This window comes from Astyanax mexicanus, unplaced genomic scaffold, assembly GCF_023375975.1.
Source record: "Astyanax mexicanus isolate ESR-SI-001 unplaced genomic scaffold, AstMex3_surface scaffold_37, whole genome shotgun sequence".
In the NCBI taxonomy this organism is placed as follows: Eukaryota; Metazoa; Chordata; class Actinopteri; order Characiformes; family Acestrorhamphidae; genus Astyanax; species Astyanax mexicanus.
In genome coordinates this window covers 740,029-762,140 of record NW_026040047.1, presented here as the reverse complement: position 1 = coordinate 762,140, position 22,112 = coordinate 740,029, and the positions used below count along the sequence as shown (strand labels likewise).

Genomic DNA, 22,112 nt, shown 5'->3' with positions numbered 1-22,112 from the left:
AACTCTTCAGGATGAATAATAGGAGCTGAGCCCATGTTGGCTGCCCTTCGACAACACACCCAGCCCTGCTGCAATCGCCTGCAATCCTTTCACTGCCACCACGCTCCGTTACCAGGCAACCAATCACACTGGAGCTGTAGACGTCCTAGGAGACGAAAGCACACTATGTATATGTGCACACACATGTGTGTGGTGTTCATGAGCAGTGATAGATTGTAAACACATGTTAACTTCAGAACTTCTCTCACAGGGACAAAGAGTCTCTGGATTAGTCAAACCATAAAACCAGTGTCAATCAGCCAAGAAGATTGCACCCTTCACTTTGCCTCCAGTGATGTGTTAAGGGGAGACGCTAATTGATTTCTTCTCAGGGGAGAGGGTTTCATCATGCCTTGTTTTTAACCCTCTATCTTACACAGGAGTCCTACTGCAGGTGAACTATGTGTGTTAAACTAAGTAACCTATGAATGCTTGCAGAACAAGCGCTGTTTCCGAAAGCAGCAACAATTCAATATAGGAAGTAAATAGGTTGAAATATCTACTTTATTTACCATTTTGTTCAAATACACACATGGTGTTTTCCTCTCCTTCACAGCCACTTCCACTCCGTCCCCTCTTACTACTTTAAATAGTGTTTATACACATAACAGCTGTTCCATTTACAGCATCATTTACATAGCCGATCAACAAGGCACACGGTAAAGAAATCCTTCTCATGACATATTCTAGTCACAAATGAGTTTTCACATCACTGAGGTATGACAGTTGAGTTGAAGCAAAAGTTGAGGCCGGTCCACAAAACTACAACATTTCCTTCCATTGAAAGTCCTTCAGGATATACACAAAACAGTTCAAGACCATTAGATTATTTGGTTAGTGTGCTGTAAACTTTGCCTATGCGACAAACTGAAACAGTATCCAATGGCCTGCTCAGTTTTCATAATTCTTCTCTGGAACCGGTCTCTGTCCCGGGCATGCTCCTCCCACGGTCCCTTACGAGAAGCCTGAAAGGCAAATGACCAGGCTCGCATCTTGTGAACTTGCACAACTGGAGAGAATTTTACCTGGGGGTGGGGAAAGGAAAGAAATAGATAAAGAGTGTCAACTTACGAGTCATGAAGAACAACAAAAAACCTAGATAATCATTTAAAAAACACAGCATTCAGTAACTTGTGTGCTGGTCATTCACAGAAGTTGAAAAAACATCACAGATTCTTATCATTCTGATAATGTGAAGATCACATACCATCGACTACTATAAGACAATGTGATGAGCTGGAACATTCAGAATATTACTAGTAAATTCTAACAGATAATTACCTTTTTCACCAAAGGGATCTTCTTTGTGCTGGCCCCAGCAACCTGCTTTAGATGTCTTTTCCAGTGCACTTTAAAGGGTTTTTCCACAGACAGCTGATGACACTGATGACCAAGAACTCTCCTAAGTGGCAAAACAGGCTTTTTGCACTTGGTATATATTTGCTCAAGGTCTGTTGGTGTTTTATTACTTTGCCTTTGGCAATCAGGTGAGCCTCCAGCACGGGCTAAGTCCTTTGTATGCCCATGCATGTTGTCAGTGGATGGAGTCTGCAGACAAGCTCTGAAATTCAGTGGGTGGTATGGGTCATCATGGAGAGACAGTGATCTCCACAATGCATCCTCTTCATCTTCTGATAAGAGAGTTTCATTACTTCCATGTTCACTTGCATCAGAGCTCAATGACACTGCAGATGTGCACGTCTTTTGATCTACTTTGAAGCTAGACACACATGCTTTGAAGTGCAGCGGATGATACGGGTCCGCGGAGTGGGTCAGAAGGTCCCAAAGTCGGTCACTGTCCTCTCTGTCCACCTCCACGCAGGAGCTGTCTGAACCTCCCCAACTGACCTCGCTGTCCGAACTCTGGCCTTCAGACTCTTGACGACAGGGCCTCTGGCTCCGCTCCACAGGTGAACCGGATAAATTACAATCAAATTCAGTGAAGGAGTTCCCTTTCTTCTGCAAGTCTTTCTGATAAAGGCTTGAGACACAAGCACTAAAAGTTACAGGGCAGAAGTCCTCTGCTTCAGAACCTGTGAGGACATTCCAGCTGTGTTTCCAGCTGCTGGGCTCTCCAACATAGAGCTCCTCAGTATCTGAGAGACACTCTGTGGCACGGGACACAAAGTCATCCACCAAAGAGCAACAGAGTTCATCGTTTACCAGGCTGGACAGAACTGAGCAAGAGTGAGGGTCAAAGGGGTCCCCGTTGTTTTTGTTTTCGAATAAGGAAGAGAGGAGGAAGCCATCGGGGGCATCTCTAGATGTACTGCTCATGTGCTGAATGTGCTCTCCTGCTTCATCCGTGATCCTTACATGAACTTCAAACCGGAACATCTGAAATACTAGATATCAAAGCAACATGTGAGTACACTGTTACACTATTACAATATAATAACAATTTCAACAAAACACATATAACTTCCTCATTTAAAAACAAAGATAAAGGCATCAGGTCAGAAAGTCAGTTTACATTTTAATTATAACCAGAGTCAATGTACAATATTCTATAAAGATATACACTATGTGGGCAAAAGTTTGCATGTTTTCATTGTTTTTACTGAAATCAGGGGCAATAAAAATGTTTTCCTGCTTTATCATCTTAAAAATTGTTGGCTGGGGCACAGTTCCACTGCTCCAGGCCTCAAAGGTGCTGGGATTTATACTCATCCAGCCCAATGGTTTTTCACAAAAACACTGATGATCTGATAAGGAGAGTGGTTTTTAATTGGCAACTTTATGTTGCACAAGTGGGTGCAACATAAAGTAGCTAAATACATTCATTAGAAATGGTGTCCACAAACATTTGGACATATAATCTTACACTACTTGAACTTTTGACGTTTGTCTTTTTTTTTTTTTGAGCCAACAAATGATTGGAGTAGGTTAGCCAGTAGGCATATTCATCACAATTCAATGGAAGCCAATTATGCACACCAATTCCTTTCCACTGATGTGATTTTAATTTTATATTAATTAAAAATGCCTTTCATGTTTAACAGTGCCGATCTGTTTGTTTTTAATTATTTTATTTTACATACCTTTATGTTACAGGTTAATAGGCAATACTTTAAGTTGTTTTTAGGGGTGGGGGTAATTTATTTGGTCAATAATAATAATAACAATAATAATAAGTGTGACATACCTTATGTATAAAAGTACAATAACCCCTACATTAACAAACAACACATTCAATGCTACCTGAGCTCCAAAACTATAGTAATTTTAGTGAACTAAATGTAGGACGTTGCCATATTTTTAAGTTCCTACAAAAGCTTCTACAGGAAAAAACATGCTTGCAGATGTCAGAAGAAGCCGACCATGCCGGTCACAATAACCATTTTTTCTGGAATACATTTTGTAAATGCAAATTTGCATTTTATTTTACGACACTATGAATTTATAAATAAAAAAAGTTTAGAGCAATGCATTTTATTAAGGATACTAAGACACTAAAGTTTTTAAATAGCCCAAATGATTAAAAGCAATTTTTTTTAAACAGCATAGACACCTCACCACATTAATGTTAATGGGCTCCCCTTACTAAAAAAACAAATATTTTTATGATCAATTTCTTTGTGGATTATTATATTATATTATTATTATTATATATTGTATTTATGACTTCAGACTACACAGAAATCATATTTTTACTGCACGACAGGGATGACAATTTTAGTAAACATTGGCATTTAATATAAAAACAGGGGTGATCTGCAAATTGTTCATGGTTACTTTGTTCTGTTCTGTTTTAATTATCACCATATTTTACCACAAATATTACCTCAGCTGAATATGGAAACAGTTAATATATATTAGGTAGAGGTATTGAAGACTGAACATTCCTTAAACATAAAACACTATGAAAGTTGTGATGTCACCTATTATGTCAAAGTTTACTTTCTTAAAGGGTAGGGTTATCTCAAGATAACAGGGTAAACATGAAGTTCTCAGATATCTCCTGATATTTTTTATAAAACTAGCTAAAAGAATAATTTAAATGACTAAAACTAATATTTGAACGTTTAATAAAACATAATTTCAAACAAATTGTTATTTAAACTTCCTCATATTAATGTAATAATGTGTTTTGCTCTGCTGATAAGAAGCCAGGTTATTTTGATACTGACCCGGCTATAATAAATCAGCAATGTAGATCATTATTATGACAGCATTACATTATACCTAAAACCATCAAAATATATTTTTCAAAAATGTAGCATACTGTTTGGAACTCTAAAGAAATCAGAAGTTTAGGATGTTCTCATTAAAAACACGCATTAAAAGGCTCTCCTGAATCAGAGAAAGTATAAATGAAGTCAGTCTAAACTCAGCGCGGGTTTACCTGCCATCAGACTGTAGCAGATGACCTGCATCAGCAGGCGGAGGTGTTCCCACAGCAACGCCAGGATCTGCTTTGTCCGCGGAAGGATCATCAGGCTGCCGGCGCCGAAGCGCTGCACGGCCCCCGGAGCGCTCCCGCTGGCCTCCATGCTCAGCGCGCGGCGGAGCGGTCACGTGTTCAGGTTTTCGGCCCGGGCTGTGTAGGATCTGCCGCCGCTCACAGAGCGCATCTTTCCGTGGAGCCGCTCTACCCGCCCCGCTACCAACTGAACCGACCCGCGATAACCGCCCGCCGTCATATAAACACGCGGTCGCGCTCTGTGATTGGCTCCGGGATGTGTCACTCACGTTTCGAGACCGCCTTTACGGACTGCTGGCCCCGCCCACACAGAGGGGGCGGAGCTGAGGGACAGACTGAGATGAGTAAATCCTGCAGAGACACAGCGCCACCAGCTGATCAAACACTCCGCTCTCGGTACCTCTTCTGTTCTTCTACCCTGCCTGATTCAAACCATCTCAGTATTTGGCTCTTTTTCTGGGTATAAAATTACTTTAACGAAATCTGAGTCAATTCCACTGACCTCTCACATCTGTTCCAAATCTACTACAGCCCTTTCCTTTTTATTGCTCACATTCTGGCTTTGTTTACTTGGGGGGTTATGTAACACCTCATTTTGATCAGACTTTTAAAAGGTAATTACCCTCCACTTTCGGAGGCTATAAAATCAGATCTAGATCTCTGGGCCCCTCTACCTCTTTCCTGGCTAGGAAGGATTGCACTCACTTAATGAATTTTTTGCCCAAACTTCTTTACCCATTAAAAAATTATCCCAATTTTATTGTCCAATAATGTTGTTAAAGTGCTTGAAGGGTGGCTGAGCACCTTTATTTGGAGCAATTGAAAATGGCCTGGCTTTGTAGGGGCCTTAGATGTACCACATTTAAAATTCTATCAGATGGTAACACACCTTTGAATAATGGCTGAGCCTGTGTCCACATGGTTTAAGGTTGAATCAAGGGGGCTTGAGCACCTGCCCCTTTGGACCTTAAGTAATTGTATGTGTAAAGGCATACCCGTTTTGGGCGGGAAACGGATTTTACCCCACGCAGCCAGGAGACAGGCTGCTGACCGCAGGTGAAAGGGAAAGCTCCTAACCTCATGGTGCCGGTTCACTGATAAAGTCCCGCCTTTCAGGAGAAACACCCAATCAGCCTGCTGGTTTTGCGGAGCGCAGAGGAGAGTTAGTGTGAGTAGGAAGGGACCACCGCTAGGGTTGCCACCCGTCCCGTAAAATACAAAATCATCCCTTATTTAGCAACTAAATGTTGCGTCCCGTATTGAACCAATAAGGTTTTGTTCCGTATTTCCATAATGTCCAATCCGCATGTCTGCCACTCACACATCAACACTAAACCCCTCCTCCCTCCGCTCCTCTGTGTGCTTCAGAGGTTACCTACAGACTCACACAGAAATTGACATTTATTATGATGGAAATATTTATATTAATACACAAGTATCAGAAAAATAAACCAGTCAGTGATGGAAAACAGTTAATCAGAAATAACAAAATAAAAAAGCAAGCAGAAAATGCTAGCGTAACCCATGCAGGTCCATATTTTGTGCAGTTTCCTGATAATGCATCACAGTGATTTCCTTCCCACAGTCTTCTGCACTGCTCTGTGAGTGAGAAATAGGTATCTCCTTAAAATCTGTAATGCAGAGAAATAATGTTAGTGACCACAGAACTGAATTTAAGGCCAAAGATACCATTTATTTATCATACACTTTGGCCTTAAACGAGCAGATTCAACACCACATGATGTTTAACCATGTGATGTTTAAGGCCTATCCCAATATTCACACTTGTGCTTGGTGGTTTTGTTTTAGTGCACATTTGAGAAAAAGGCCACATTTGAATATTTACCAGAAACATCTGGTATCTGGTAATATTTGTATCTGATACACAACTCAGAAGATAGCACATTTTGTCTGAACCCAATCATTTTTTGTGAGCAAACGTATTGGAACAACAATAAATAGCACTGAATGTCTATGTTAGGCATACCAGCTCAACTGTGAAACACAGTGGAGGTAGTGTTATGATTTGGGCTTGCATGCCTTCTTCTAATATTCATTAATCCTTATTTATGTGCAATAAACTCAGAATTCTACAGAAACATTTTGTCTGTGAATTTAAAGAAAGTTGAAACTAATCTGATCAAGAGATCCTTCATCATGCAGCAAGTTAATGATCCAAAACCCACTGCAGTCTGGAAAAGCATCACAGAGGACGAATGCAGAAGGTTAGTGATGTCAGTGGCTCACAGACGTCATGCAGTTACTGCAAGAGAAGAATTTACAACTAAATATTAGTCTTATTCACTTCATCCATATCTGTTCCAATACTTTTGCATATGAGAAAATGGGTGGGTTCAGACAGGGGTTATCTTCTGAACTGTGTATCAGATCCAAGAATAAAGTGTGAGTCCTATTCTATTGGCAAAACAGAAACCATACAAGCTGTGTGGGTACAACTTGAAGTACGTGAAGATGTGTAATGTATGTGAGTTCATTTAAAATTCTCACATTGAAGAACTGCTCTGTACACACGAGTGTAGCCAGCTTCATGGTTCCTGTTTAAGTCCACAATGTATAAGAAGCGCAGTTCATGTGGAATTTCAGAGATGTGCATGTCCAGAACAGCAGGTATGATCCTCTGGGACATGGGTCCTTCACTTAAGGCCTGATGCATCTGATACATGCACCAGTCGTCTGTCAGGAAGCTGGGACTGATAAGCAGGACGGAGCAGTGGCTGGACTGTACAGCGTTACATAGTTCAGAGGATACAGCCCCTCCCAGTGGACAGTCACGCATTCGCAAGAAACATCGGAGCCCTCTTGATGGAGACTCCAGAAATGTCACTAAAGCGTGAGCCTGGGCCACGTTTTCATCACTGTGGCACACGCACACGTCATATGTGCGGGTCCGCGTAGAGCACACTGACAAACCCTGAGCAGTGCAGATGCAATGGGAAGAGGAGGAGGGACTGCTTAGTGCAGGACATATGCAGTCTGGATGTGAGGAAGAGGAGGAAGAATTCCCACAGGAGGAAGGTCCAGCATCCATGGAGAGGCCGTCAGGGTTCTCACTGGAGAAAGACTTGCTATTCTGGAAGCGTTTCTTTGCGTAGCACAAAATGGTGTCCTTTTTCGGTTTTCTAAAGTGTCGACAAAACCTGCCTAAAAACACAAGTTAACACCTATTGTTAACAATATGTAGTTGAGGAATATTTATATTACAGACATGTAGCCGTGTGCGCATTCACAGCAACTGGATCGAATTGTAATATTGTTGGTGTATGTAAAGCAGACTAGCAAGAACTGTGATAAGCTATTTAAAGGCATCAAAGCCATGGAATTAAGCACAAATCTCTCCTTGCTTTGAATAAAAGAGAACTCCACCGACTCGCTCACGCCTCTGATAAGACTGATCCGTACAGAAACTCTTATTGTTACTGATATAACTAATCACCCACCTAAATCTAAATTATTCCTTTTATTGGATACTTAACATTATTTATCTCTGATTTTCAGTGGTTAAATCTTTTAATAATTAGTCCGCAATAAATTTCTTTATTAATTACCGCATTTTTTCAAACTAAATTATAAGGCGCATCATGCAACACTTATAAGAAGCAGTGGTGTCGCCATGTTTTCCATGTACTTCAGCAGGTCTCGCCACTGGGTGGAGAGAAATTTTACCTGACTGGTAGAATTCATACATAAGGTGCGGCGGATTATAAGACGCACTGACAATTTTTGGGAAAATTAAAGGTTTTTAAGTGCACCTTATAGTGGGAGAAATATGGTACTCTGTATCTACTACCCATTTTTTACTGTTATATAGGTAGTTGGTTTCTCTTCAGGGTTCTTTCTCTCATTCTGAGGGAGCTACGCCAACACATTTTCTCTGGTCAAGCAACAAACACAACCTTTTATCTTTGACACACAACGCCAAGCAAACTGTGATTTATCAGTGTAAATGTTTAGGAGCTTCTGGGGATGCCCTGACCCAGATGGCAACAGCCTTATTTTAACACCAAAAACTGATGTTCACTTGCTGTCCAATATATTCACCCCTTGACAGATGCTGTTGTAAACGAAGACTATCAATTATAACTTCATCTGTAAATGGCTTTAATGTCATAGCTGATCATCAACACCCAAAAAAGTTTGTTTGCTCACTGTCAGTTCAGGTCACTTTAGTTTTCAGAAACTTTTCCTCTACATAACGTGCCACGTTTCTTTAAAATGTACATTTATTTGGGTAACAACACTTGTTTTATATTCATACACAGAAGGATTCTGTAAAACAATATGTATTACATTATTTATTAAACTCACCAATCATGCTACTTCCATAATCTGCTTCCATATTCCCTAGTTCTTTCTCTGAAAAAAAAAAAACAGAATCCTCATTTTAAACCTACAGCACATCAGATCCACAGCACCATTTAAAAATGTATGTTTCTGGTAATAGATTAGTGTTTTAAACACACTTTGGGTGTCCCACATGTCCCACCCAATATTAGAAACAGGTGGATTTGTCCCCCCCAAAATGACATTGTTTCGCTCAGATCAGCTGTACTATTAATGAGGAAACAGACCGGGCCAATCACGAAGCCGGTTCAGGTATTAAGTCCCGCCTCTCAGTAGAAACAGCCAATCAGCTTGCTGGTTTTGCGGCGCCCGGAGGAGAGGCAGCGTGCTGGTGGAGGAAGCCCCTCCCCCTCGCTGTGAGATTTAGCAGCGGGATCGGGACGCAGCAGCTTCAGCTGATTTAAAACAGATCTGGATATACGGAGATTTTACTAACAGAAAGGTAACGGTAGGCTAACCACGTCAACTGTGATGATATGTTTCTGATAGCTGGATAAAAATACACGTACACACAGATTAAACCCACTGTGATTAATAAACTGCAGCTGTGTTAGTGAGTTAGCTTAACTTTGGAATTAGCTAGATTTGGAGTCACGGTTAAAGAAAAAATAAACTATATATATAATGTTCAACTTGCCCTGTACCTGATCAGCTAATCACTGTTTCATTTTCAATTAATTAATTTAATTTAAATCTTACTGTGAGCTATAATGAACGAAAATTCATTTAGCTAACTAGTTATCTAGAAGCCAGATGTAGAGGATAGCCAGAATTTAGTACAGTACTTTATGTTTGTACTAATTGTGTTTTTCACCTGACCCAGCTGATCAGCTAATAAACAGTAATTTACTGAGTTTACCTGTTAAAATCCTTTAGCCCCTATATGGAGCCTAAATAAATCATTATGTATATCCAGCAGTGTATTAGACACATCATGCCACCACTACTTTATTAAGTGTCTTTAAAGCAGAGGAAGTTGTAGAAAATGCAGAACAGTGTTAATATTCAGTAGAATATGTAAGAACAGGGTTGAGAAACACTGATCTAACCTGACTTCTGTTCATTTGTATTTCACAGTAAGACCACATGTCCTGACGTTTATAAAAGTCTCTATGAAACGTAAAGTTACATTCTTTTACATAAAAGGACACCATCTTAAGAAGAGCTCTCAGTGGAAAAAAAATAAAAGCGCAGGAGAAAATGTAAATATACAACAGAATTGACATACAATACATAATAATAATAATAATAATAATAATAATAATAATAATAATAATAATAATAAACAAATCTGTTATATTATTTTAAACATTAGGTGATAACTGATCATTTTTGTCGTATGTATATAATTCAGACATTGCATGCATAATTTTTTCTAACAACAGTAGCTGTAACGTGGAGTAACATGTTTAGGTTGTTAAATCACCTTATAATAATAATTTACTTTTAATTAAAAGTAATTTCCGCAAATGTTGTTCTAGGAAACTATAGAGTGGGCTTGGGTTCATATTGGCAAATGTGTCCCCCCCAATATCAAGCCCGCTCCTACGCCCTTGGGTTCAGGGCTGCCATTTAGTCTCCAATAAACCACAGACCATCTCAAAGTCAGATTATTATATACTATATATACACACACAACAGTACTTACGCTTCTGGGAAATGGGAGCTGATTACACAGATCTAAAAGCATTGAAGAGACTGAAACAGTTAGCGGAAAGCAAAATAAAAAGGAAGTGACGTTACAGTACCTCAACTTCTGCTTTCTACATATCAGTTTCTGTACAGACAGGTCATTCTACAATTATCCCACATAAACCTATATATAAATATAAATATATATATATATATATATATATATATATATATATATATATATATATATATATATATTAATACTAACTTCATTAATTTTCCACTATGCCTGATGTTTATTTTACATGCAATTTATAAACAAAATAAAATATCTTCCACTCTTCCAGCTTTTTTGGATTTTTTTTTTAACAGTTGTACTAATTAATCGCAAAGAATACTTTTTTTGTAGGATATGCCATTTAAGTTTATCAAAATATATGACCCACTTTTCTGTAACAAAGTTTCACTCAATCAAAGCTGCACATGCACTTCGTTTCTGTCATTGTGTACTAACAATAAATGACCACTAGATGGCTGTAGTGGTCCAGAGCAGACATTGGTCTACTGCCGCGCTACAGACACTCTCAGCTGATCTTATTCTTTAATGTTAAAATCATTTGCAGTTGAATAATTGGAACCTTTGTAGAAACTGTATTTACTGCAGACTAGACGGAGAGGGGGAGAGAGAGATTTGAGATTTAACATGATCTTTATTTAACATTATATCAAACACATGTGAAACACATGTCAAAACTAGAAACTTCATGTATTAAACAGACACACTCATATATATATATATATATATATATAGTTTGGCCACATTGTGGAATTTTGGTAAAAGTCATATCAGGATATTCTGTCAGCAATATGTAGAGCACAAAAAAGCTGTAGAAAAAAATACCACATTGGATGAGCTACAACAAAAAATAAAAGCACTGGAAAAAGAAGTAATAAAAAAGATGCATGTAAAAGTAAGAGCTTGGAAGAAAAGAGGATGTCACTGGGTTGTTATTTAACCGAACAGCTAAACAGACACTTATCCAGGCATACTTTTGTAGAAATAGTAAAATGAATGCTCCAACAGCTTATTTTTTTTAACTTGTAAAGAAAAGGGAAGTGTTACGGATGAGAGGGATAGACATATATATATATATAAAATAAACAAATAAATAAATAACAAACAAGATAAACAAAAGCTACACTGAAAACAAACAGAAAACAAACACGGGTAGGGAAACGCAAAACAAGAAATAAACAATACAAGGATAACTAAAATATGCAAACTAGACAAGAAAAACAAAACTCAAGAAGACTAAACTACAAAACAGGAACTTAACAACAAACAGCATGAGAAACGTAACAAACCTGACAAGACCAGACAACAAACAAAACACTAGACAAGAAAGACTTAAAACAAAGGGGCTTATATACACCAGGAGGAAACAGGAAAGTGGAAACACCTGAGGATCTGTTACAAGGGGGCGGGGTTACAAATAACTGATGACAGGGTGGGGCTAGGGCAGAGACAGGACAAAAACACAACAGGAGCACATGGCTGGAAACACATGACAGGTAAACAGAGGGGCAGGAGCACACAGGACCAAAAGAGGGAGAAACACAAGACAGACATGGGCTAAACTGTGACAGGAAGACTCAAAATCAGATGATGCAATTACAACGTCCTGATGAAACCATGACCACAGATGTCATAGAAATGAGGAGCATTGCTTTAAGATTTTATTCTGAAAATATAGATTATGTTTGTAGAGCTGATCTTTAAACAGATTTACCAACATTGAAACAAGCACAAGCTGAAGATTTAGGAAAAAATCATTGAGTTTCAGGAGTTCACTGAGGCAGTAGGACAGTTGTCTACAGGCCGAGCAGCAGGACTTGATGGACTCAATGCAGAATTCTATAAAGCTTTCTGGGGAGTGATTGGTAGAGATTTGTTTAATGTTTTTAACTGGTCGTACCAAAACGGAAAACTCACAGTGAGTTGTACGAGGGCTGTTTTATCTTTTCTGTAGAAAAAAGGAGATTTAAGTCTTTTAAAAAACTGGAGACCAGTGGCTCTGTTATGTACAGACTATAAAATTATGTCTAAGGTCTTAGCTAACAGGTTGAAAGGGGTCATGGAGTTCTTAATACACCCAGACCAAACATAATGTGTACCTGGAAAATGTATAATGGACAATATTTTTTTAGTTCGGGACCTGTTTGAATTAAGTAAGACAGAGTCATGTAATTTGGGTTTTTTATCTCTGGATCAAGAGAAAGAGTGGATCACACCTATCTTTTAAAACAATGGAGGCTCTGGGTTTTAATGAAGATTTTATAGCTTGGGTAAAACTTTTTTATGTATGTTCTACAGCTTTACTTAAGGTGGGAGGAAAACTCATTCTTCCAGTGGAACACATAGTGTCCACTATCAGGCCACCTTTACAGCCTCGCTATTGAGCCTCTACTAAATTGGCTGCGAAAAGAAATGCAGGGTCTCACTGTAGGGAGTTCTCCGGAAAAGCTAATCTTGTCTGCATATGCGGCTAATGTTCTGTTCTTCATCACTAAACAAGATGATGTCCACATCCTCATGGAAACCCTGGTGAAATATACTGCAGCTACCTCATCAAAGGTAAACTGGAGTAAGACAGGGGTAAAATATATTTGTGTATTCCTTGGGACGTCCGCAATATGCACAGAGATTACTCTACACTGAGGGACTGCTGTGAAATACCACTGCCTTTCGACTGCTGCAGCGGGTGGAGAATAGGCTTGTCCCGGTCCGATATTTGTTTGTCAGTTTTTTTTTAAAGCCTGATCCGGGTGTTCCAGCGCACCCATTCAGATAATCCATTCCAGTTTTGCTGTGTTTTTCGCAAGTGAGAGTAAAATCCGGTGAATTTCACCAGCTCAGCGTTCCAGCGCTCAGATTTAAATACATGGCGGACGGAGCCGGGAGTTTCTCTACAAATGTAAGTAGTTTTCTCCTGTATTTCGAGGAGCCTCTGTTCTTCAACCCTTTTATACAGGTGGAAATTCTGAGGTCCTGCAGCATACGTCGAAGCTTTCTTAAGGCTGGATTAAACAAGATCGGCAGATGAGACTCAGTTTACAGACAGGCATCAAGTCTACTTGTTTACTGCAGAGGATGATGGAAGAGTTGGCTTCTGTACCACAGGCTTATAAACAAGCTTTGGAGGATGGCACAGATATCCATAACAACTTTTTTCCTTCCCTATATCCATCTCAGCAAAACATGAGCTCTCTAAAGATGAAGGTCTTTTATTATCTTTTTAAATTTCCACGGCTCACCAATCTCCCCAGCGCTTCAAAAATGATCTCTACATAGTGTGTGTTAAGGTCCTGCACCAGAACATGCTGTCAGAGTCAGATCAGTGAATCTGCGTGGCGAGACTTGTTACCTCCACGATCGTCTCCCAAAACATGCTGGAGGACTTTATATAAGCCCCCAACTGAGAAACGTTGTGGTGATTTACAGTGTAGGATCATACACGGGGCTATAGCTACAAATAAACATGTTGCCCTCATTGACCCCACTGTGACGCAATCTTGTCCCTCCTGTGGCGAGGAGGAGACTGTAGAACACTTGTTCCTGAAGTGTGAGAGACAATGTCTCAAGTATTGGATGTCTGATTTTGGTGTACTGTTTACAGATAGTCTTTTTATTTATGGTGTGATTTACTGTAAAACAAAAAAAGATCAAATCTGTTTGATTTTCTTTTTATTGGGGACTGCAAAGCTCTCAATCTGGTTAACACGGGGAATGTGTTGAGAGGGACTGGGACAGTGAATCCTGAGGTGATGCTGAGGAACTTGGTTAAATACACATTAAGACTTGAATTTGCTTATTTTAAACTGACTCATCGATTAAAGGAGTTTTGCTCAATTTGGGCTCAGAATCAAGTTTTATGTTCTATTGATGATGATAAATTAAGATGAATTAATTGTGCACATTTAATATATTACAATCTATACTGTTTAGTAGGATTGAAATGTATTTTTAAAAAGAGGTATACTAGGATGATTGGATAGAATTATTTGGTTGTCTATCTGATTGTCTGAAGAATTTATATATATATATATATATATGAGTGTGTCTGTTTAATACATGAAGTTTCTAGTTTTGACATGTGTTTCACATGTGTTTGATATAATGTTAAATAAAGATCATGTTAAATCTCAAATCTCTCTCTCCCCCTCTCCGTCTAGTCTGCAGTAAATACAGTTTCTACAAAGGTTCCAATTATTCAACTGCAAATGATTTAACATTAAAGAATAAGATCAGCTGAGAGTGTCTGTAGCGCGGCAGTAGACCAATGTCTGCTCTGGACCACTACAGCCATCTAGTGGTCATTTATTGTTAGTACACAATGACAGAAACGAAGTGCATGTGCAGCTTTGATTGAGTGAAACTTTGTTACAGAAAAGTGGGTCATATATTTTGATAAACTTAATTGACATATCCTACAAAAAAAAGTATTCTTTGCGATTAATTAGTACAACTGTTAAAAAAAAATCCAAAAAAGCTGGAAGAGTGGAAGATATTTTATTTTGTTTATAAATTGCATGTAAAATAAACATCAGGCATAGTGGAAAATTTATGAAGTTAGTATTAATATATATATATATATATATATATATATATATATATTTATATATAGGTTTATGTGGGATAATTGTAGAATGACCTGTCTGTACAGAAACTGATATGTAGAAAGCAGAAGTTGAGGTACTGTAACGTCACTTCCTTTTTATTTTGCTTTCCGCTAACTGTTTCAGTCTCTTCAATGCTTTTAGATCTGTGTAATCAGCTCCCATTTCCCAGAAGCGTAAGTACTGTTGTGTGTGTATATATAGATACATATTATCTTTCCTGCTTGTTGTTCCTTTAAAACACATTTTAACAGTGTTTTGGTGTGATGTTTGTTTCCTACTCTGACTTTGAGATGGTCTGTGGTTTATTGGAGACTAAATGGCAGCCCTGAACCCAAGGGCGTAGGAGCGGGCTTGATATTGGGGGGGACACATTTGCCAATATGAACCCAAGCCCACTCTATAGTTTCCTAGAACAACATTTGCGGGAATTACTTTTAATTAAAAGTAAATTATTATTATAAGGTGATTTAACAACCTAAACATGTTACTCCACGTTACAGTTACTGTTGTTAGAAAAAATTATGCATGCAATGTCTGAATTATATACATACGACAAAAATGATCAGTTATCACCTAATGTTTAAAATAATATAACAGATTTGTTTATTATTATTATTATTATTATTATTATTATTATTATTATTATTATTATTATTATTATTATTATTATGTATTGTATGTCAATTCTGTTGTATATTTACATTTTCTCCTGCACTTTTATTTTTTTTCCACTGAGAGCTCTTCTTAAGATGGTGTCCTTTTATGTAAAAGAATGTAACTTTACGTTTCATAGAGACTTTTATAAACGTCAGGACATGTGGTCTTACTGTGAAATACAAATGAACAGAAGTCAGGTTAGATCAGTGTTTCTCAACCCTGTTCTTACATATTCTACTGAATATTAACACTGTTCTGCATTTTCTACAACTTCCTCTGCTTTAAAGACACTTAATAAAGTAGTGGTGGCATGATGTGTCTAATACACTGCTGATATACATAATGATTTATTTAGGCTCCATATAGGGGCTAAAGGATTTTAACAGGTAAACTCAGTAAATTACTGTTTATTAGCTGATCAGCTGGGTCAGGTGAAAAACACAATTAGTACAAACATAAAGTACTGTACTAAATTCTGGCTATCCTCTACATCTGGCTTCTAGATAACTAGTTAGCTAAATGAATTTTCGTTCATTATAGCTCACAGTAAGATTTAAATTAAATTAATTAATTGAAAATGAAACAGTGATTAGCTGATCAGGTACAGGGCAAGTTGAACATTATATATATAGTTTATTTTTTCTTTAACCCTGACTCCCAATCTATCTAATTCCAAAGTTAAGCTAACTCACTAACACAGCTGCAGTTTATTAATCACAGTGGGTTTAAACTGTGTTTTGATTCAGAGACGTGTATTTTTAACCAGCTAGCAGAAACATATCATCACAGTTGACGTGGTTAGCCTACCGTTACCTTTCTGTTAGTAAAATCTCCGTATATCCAGATCTGTTTTAAATCAGATGAAGCTGCTGCGTCCCGATCCCGCTGCTAAATCTCACAACGAGGGGGAGGGGCTTCCTCCACCAGCACGCTGCCTCTCCTCCGGGCGCCGCAAAACCAGCAAGCTGATTGGCTGTTTCTACTGAGAGGCGGGACTTAATACCTGAACCGGCTTCGTGATTGGTCCGGTCTGTTTCCTCATTAATAGTACAGCTGATCTGAGCGAAACAATGTCATTTTGGGGGGGACAAATCCACCTGTTTCTAATATTGGGTGGGACATGTGGGACACCCAAAGTGTGTTTAAAACACTAATCTATTACCAGAAACATACATTTTTAAATGGTGCTGTGGATCTGATGTGCTGTAGGTTTAAAATGAGGATTCTGTTTTTTTTTTTTCAGAGAAAGAACTAGGGAATATGGAAGCAGATTATGGAAGTAGCATGATTGGTGAGTTTAATAAATAATGTAATACATATTGTTTTACAGAATCCTTCTGTGTATGAATATAAAACAAGTGTTGTTACCCAAATAAATGTACATTTTAAAGAAACGTGGCACGTTATGTAGAGGAAAAGTTTCTGAAAACTAAAGTGACCTGAACTGACAGTGAGCAAACAAACTTTTTTGGGTGTTGATGATCAGCTATGACATTAAAGCCATTTACAGATGAAGTTATAATTGATAGTCTTCGTTTACAACAGCATCTGTCAAGGGGTGAATATATTGGACAGCAAGTGAACATCAGTTTTTGGTGTTAAAATAAGGCTGTTGCCATCTGGGTCAGGGCATCCCCAGAAGCTCCTAAACATTTACACTGATAAATCACAGTTTGCTTGGCGTTGTGTGTCAAAGATAAAAGGTTGTGTTTGTTGCTTGACCAGAGAAAATGTGTTGGCGTAGCTCCCTCAGAATGAGAGAAAGAACCCTGAAGAGAAACCAACACTTGTAAGGGGAACCTAACCAAATATATAACAGTAAAAAATGGGTAGTAGATACAGAGTACCATATTTCTCCCACTATAAGGTGCACTTAAAAACCTTTAATTTTCCCAAAAATTGTCAGTGCGTCTTATAATCCGCCGCACCTTATGTATGAATTCTACCAGTCAGGTAAAATTTCTCTCCACCCAGTGGCGAGACCTGCTGAAGTACATGGAAAACATGGCGACACCACTGCTTCTTATAAGTGTTGCATGATGCGCCTTATAATTTAGTTTGAAAAAATGCGGTAATTAATAAAGAAATTTATTGCGGACTAATTATTAAAAGATTTAACCACTGAAAATCAGAGATAAATAATGTTAAGTATCCAATAAAAGGAATAATTTAGATTTAGGTGGGTGATTAGTTATATCAGTAACAATAAGAGTTTCTGTACGGATCAGTCTTATCAGAGGCGTGAGCGAGTCGGTGGAGTTCTCTTTTATTCAAAGCAAGGAGAGATTTGTGCTTAATTCCATGGCTTTGATGCCTTTAAATAGCTTATCACAGTTCTTGCTAGTCTGCTTTACATACACCAACAATATTACAATTCGATCCAGTTGCTGTGAATGCGCACATGGCTACATGTCTGTAATATAAATATTCCTCAACTACATATTGTTAACAATAGGTGTTAACTTGTGTTTTTAGGCAGGTTTTATATTTTTTTATAATATATATATATATGTATATATATACTAATATTAATATATATATATAAAGTGAGTCCAAGAAGTATTTGATCCCTTGCTGATTTTCTTCGTTGGCCCACTAATAAAGACATGATCATTCTATACTTTTAATGGTAGATGTATTCTTACATGGAGAGACAGAATATTAAAAAGAAAATCCAGAAAATAAATCTAAGGAATATATATTAATTGATTTGTAGTTCATGGAGTGAAATAAGTATTTGATCCCTTAGTATTCATTAGCAGTTCTGGCTTTTACAGACCAGTTAGACACTCCCAATCAACTTGTTACCTGACCTGAAGCCACCTGTTCTCACTAATCACTTGTGTGAAAAACACCTGTCCACAGAATCAGACAGATCACACAGATTTCAAGTCTCCAACATGGGTAAAACCAAAGAGCTGTCACAGGACCTCAGAGTCAGAATTGTTGACCTTCACAAAGCTGGAATGGGCTACAAAAAGATTAGTAAGGTGTTGGATGTGAAAGTAACAACTATTGGTGCAATTATCAGAAAGTTTAAAGAGTATAACATGACAATCAACAGACCTCGGCCCGGTGCTCCAAAGAAGATTTCGCCTCGTGGGGTGGCAATGATGCTGAGAACGGTCAGAAATCGTCCTGCAACCACTCGGCAGGAGTTAGCAAATGACCTGAAGGCAGCTGGGACCACAGTTTGCAAGGAAACAATTGGCAACACTTTGCGCAACAATGGATTCACATCCTGCAGTGCCCGAAAGGTACCCCTGCTGAAGAGAGCACATGTGGAGGCGCGCCTCAAGTATGCCAATGATCATTTGAAAGATGAACCAAGTTATTGGGAGAAGGTTTTGTGGTCAGACGAGACCAAAATTGAACTTTTTGGCCTCAACTCCACCCGCCATGTGTGGAGGAAGAAAAATGCTGCCTATGACCCCAAGAACACTGTGCCCACCGTCAAGCATGGAGGTGGAAGCATAATGTTTTGGGGGTGTTTCTCTGCCAAGGGTACAGGGCTACTTCACCGCATCACTGGGAAGATGGATGGATGTACCGCACAATCCTGAGGGACAACCTCCTCCCCTCTGCCAGGGATCTGAAAATGGGCCGTGGTTGGGTCTTCCAACATGATAACGACCCTAAACATACAGCAAAGGCAACAAAGAATTGGCTCAAGAAAAATCACATTAAGGTCATGGAGTGGCCCAGCCAGTCGCCAGACCTCAATCCGATCGAAAATCTATGGAGGGAGCTGAAGGTCAGAGTTGCCAAGTGACAGCCCACCAACCTTCATGATTTAGAGAGGATTTAGATCTGCAAAGAAGAGTGGGCCAAAATTCCCCCTGGTGTGTGTGCTAAACTTGTGGTTAACTACAACAAACGTCTCACCGCTGTGCTTGCAAACAAAGGCTTTGCCACTAAGTATTGAGTGTGTTTGGCAAGAGCGATCAAATACTTATTTTCCTCATTGAAATACAAATTAATTAAAATATATTCTTTAAAATTATATTCTGGATTTTTGTCTTGATATTCTGTCTCTCCATGTTAGAATATATCTACCATTAAAAGTGCAGAAGGATAGTGTCTTTATTAGTGGGCAAACAAAGAAAATCAGCAAGGGATCAAATACTTCTTGGACTCACTGTATATATTAATATATATTAGTTTTCTTTCTTCGCCATTTTCCCAAAAAATATTTAAAATGAAGACGAAATAGTTCATCCTGTAAAAGCATTTTGTCATAAAGCCATAAAGGTGTAGATCTACAATTATTTGACAAAAGTTCTATTATCACCAGTTGATGATCTGAGAGACCACTTAGCTGTATACAAACATTTAAAACTTTATTCCTATCCTTGTCACTAACATAAAAACGGTCTAATCTAGCAGCACTGAGTCTTGTCCCTGTTGATTTAGTCCATGTATACTGTTTTACTCCCAGATTCCTCTCTCTCCAAGGGTCAATAAGATTCTTCGCTTTAGGTAAATTATTTAAAACCTTGACCTGAAAGAAAATGGGGCTCCTCCCCAATCTGGATAACAGTAAAATCAGTAGTACATTTTCAATTTCCTCCCATCAACACTACAATATTAGAAAGATTATTCTCCTCTTCCAGCTTACTTCTTAATGTATTTAAACTTTTAATTCTGTCTTTTGCTACATTAGATGCATATATGTTAATGCACGTTTCTAATTTGTGTTTTAATTCTTAAAATCTGACCTTGTTCTACATCTAAAACCTGAGTATTAGTCAGAATGAATCTTTTTTTTATCATTGTTTTATTTATTGGTTTAAGGAATACAGACATACACACACTCTCACAAACAGGGTAGATGAACATACATTAGGACTAAGTATGAGGAAGAGAGAGAGAAAATAAAAATGAACACAAAACAAAAACACATCATACACAATGGTTAACAGTGTCTTAATTGCACATACTAATAAACACAAAGAGGAATGGGCAGGAGGCAACAATCCAGGACATATTTAAAACTAGTCACTTTAATTATAATTAGTTGGAGTCTGGAGGATCTTCATCATGGAGTTCTACAGCATCTAGATGTTTTAAAAAGGGACCCCAAGCTTTATAATAATTTGCAATAGATCCTTTTAGTGTATGGCTCATTTTTTCCAGTTTCATGAAATACAGTGCATCTTTTACCCAGTGTGTATGGGAGGGAGGATAAGTTTTTTTCCAGTGTAACAGAATAAGTCTCCTCGCTAAGAGAGTCAGAAACGCTACCAAATTTGATTTACGTTTAGATACGGTGAAAGTAGCTGGAAGGACACCAAACATTGCAATGAGAGGAGAGGGAACAACAGGTACTTGCAAAATGCCTGAAAGTGAGCTAAATATTGAGTCCCAATATGTTTGTAGTGAAGGACAAGTCCAGAACATATGATATAAACTGGCCGGGGCTTGGTGGCATCTGTCACAGTTGGGGTCTACATTGTCATAAATTCTAGACAATCTGGTCTTGGTCCAATATACCCTATGCACTAGTTTACATTGCATTGCCCCGTGCTTAGCACTTCCAGAGGATGTATGAACTAAGGTTGCAGTGGTAACCGGTTTCACGGTATACCATGGTATTAAAATGCACGGTTATCATACCGTGTGTGTTTGCTTATTACCGGTAAAAGGCAAGCCAGCGGAGAAACTCACCCGCGCAACTCTGCTCCGCTTCAGCTCCTCAGCACACAGCGGTGAGAACAGCAGAAAGTGCATCAGACTAAACAAATCTCCGTCCGCCTAAAAAAAGCTAAACTAAAATCAGCAGTGTGGGACTATTTCAGAGACCCGCCGAACGCACCCGAGGATGGTTATCCGATTTGTAATCAATGTGGCCGTAAAGTCACAGCTAAAGGTGGACATCCGTCAAACCTGTTCCCCCATCTCCGAGAACACCACCCCGCTGTGCAGCGCAAAGTATGTGTTTAGTTTATAATTTTAATCTGAACCTAAATAAAACCTCTTTGTAGTCGTGCACAACCCAAAAGCGCTGAGTTATCTGAAATTTGGGCACGCAGGTACAGGCGTGAAGTGCGTGCTACGATGGATTCACGTGTCCGTGTAAAGGTGCTCACCGGACTGGATGTGAAAGACGCCATTCATTTACATGCGTTCATTTTCAAATTCTGACGTGCCTGTTTTTCATATGTTAAAACCAGACTCGCTGTGAAAGCCTTAAAATAGAAATCTCTATTGTGAGGATCATGTCAGAAATAAATCCCCTCTTTCTGCAGTATCTGGTTATATACCTACTAGCAGTAAAACGGACGTTTACAACAGTTGTTGATCAGACACTGACCCAGGC

General features: G+C 38.5%; 2 protein-coding genes across 3 annotated transcripts; both read right to left on the bottom strand.

Annotated features, from left to right (window-relative positions):
• Positions 1–525: 525 nt before the first annotated feature.
• Positions 526–4,648, bottom strand: ppp1r15b (protein phosphatase 1, regulatory subunit 15B). Its single transcript, XM_007241548.4, has 3 exons — positions 4,385–4,648; positions 1,321–2,384; positions 526–1,064 (listed from the first exon to the last, which is right to left on the bottom strand). The coding sequence occupies exons 1-3, from the start codon at positions 4,530–4,532 to the stop codon at positions 861–863; spliced, it is 1,416 nt and encodes a 471-aa protein (XP_007241610.3). The 5' UTR covers positions 4,533–4,648; the 3' UTR covers positions 526–860.
• A 138-nt stretch (positions 4,649–4,786) lies between these two features.
• Positions 4,787–10,546, bottom strand: LOC111190370 (toll-interleukin 1 receptor (TIR) domain containing adaptor protein). Of its 2 annotated transcripts, XM_049473383.1 has the most exons (4): positions 10,473–10,546; positions 8,789–8,836; positions 6,971–7,624; positions 4,787–6,093 (listed from the first exon to the last, which is right to left on the bottom strand). In XM_049473383.1, the coding sequence occupies exons 2-4, from the start codon at positions 8,817–8,819 to the stop codon at positions 5,975–5,977; spliced, it is 804 nt and encodes a 267-aa protein (XP_049329340.1). In that variant the 5' UTR covers positions 8,820–8,836; positions 10,473–10,546; the 3' UTR covers positions 4,787–5,974. The 2 variants fall into 2 exon arrangements, with proteins under 2 accessions (XP_049329340.1, XP_049329342.1); XM_049473385.1 differs by lacking the exon at positions 10,473–10,546 and having other exon boundaries at positions 8,789–9,004.
• Between the last annotated feature and the right edge of the window lie 11,566 nt (positions 10,547–22,112).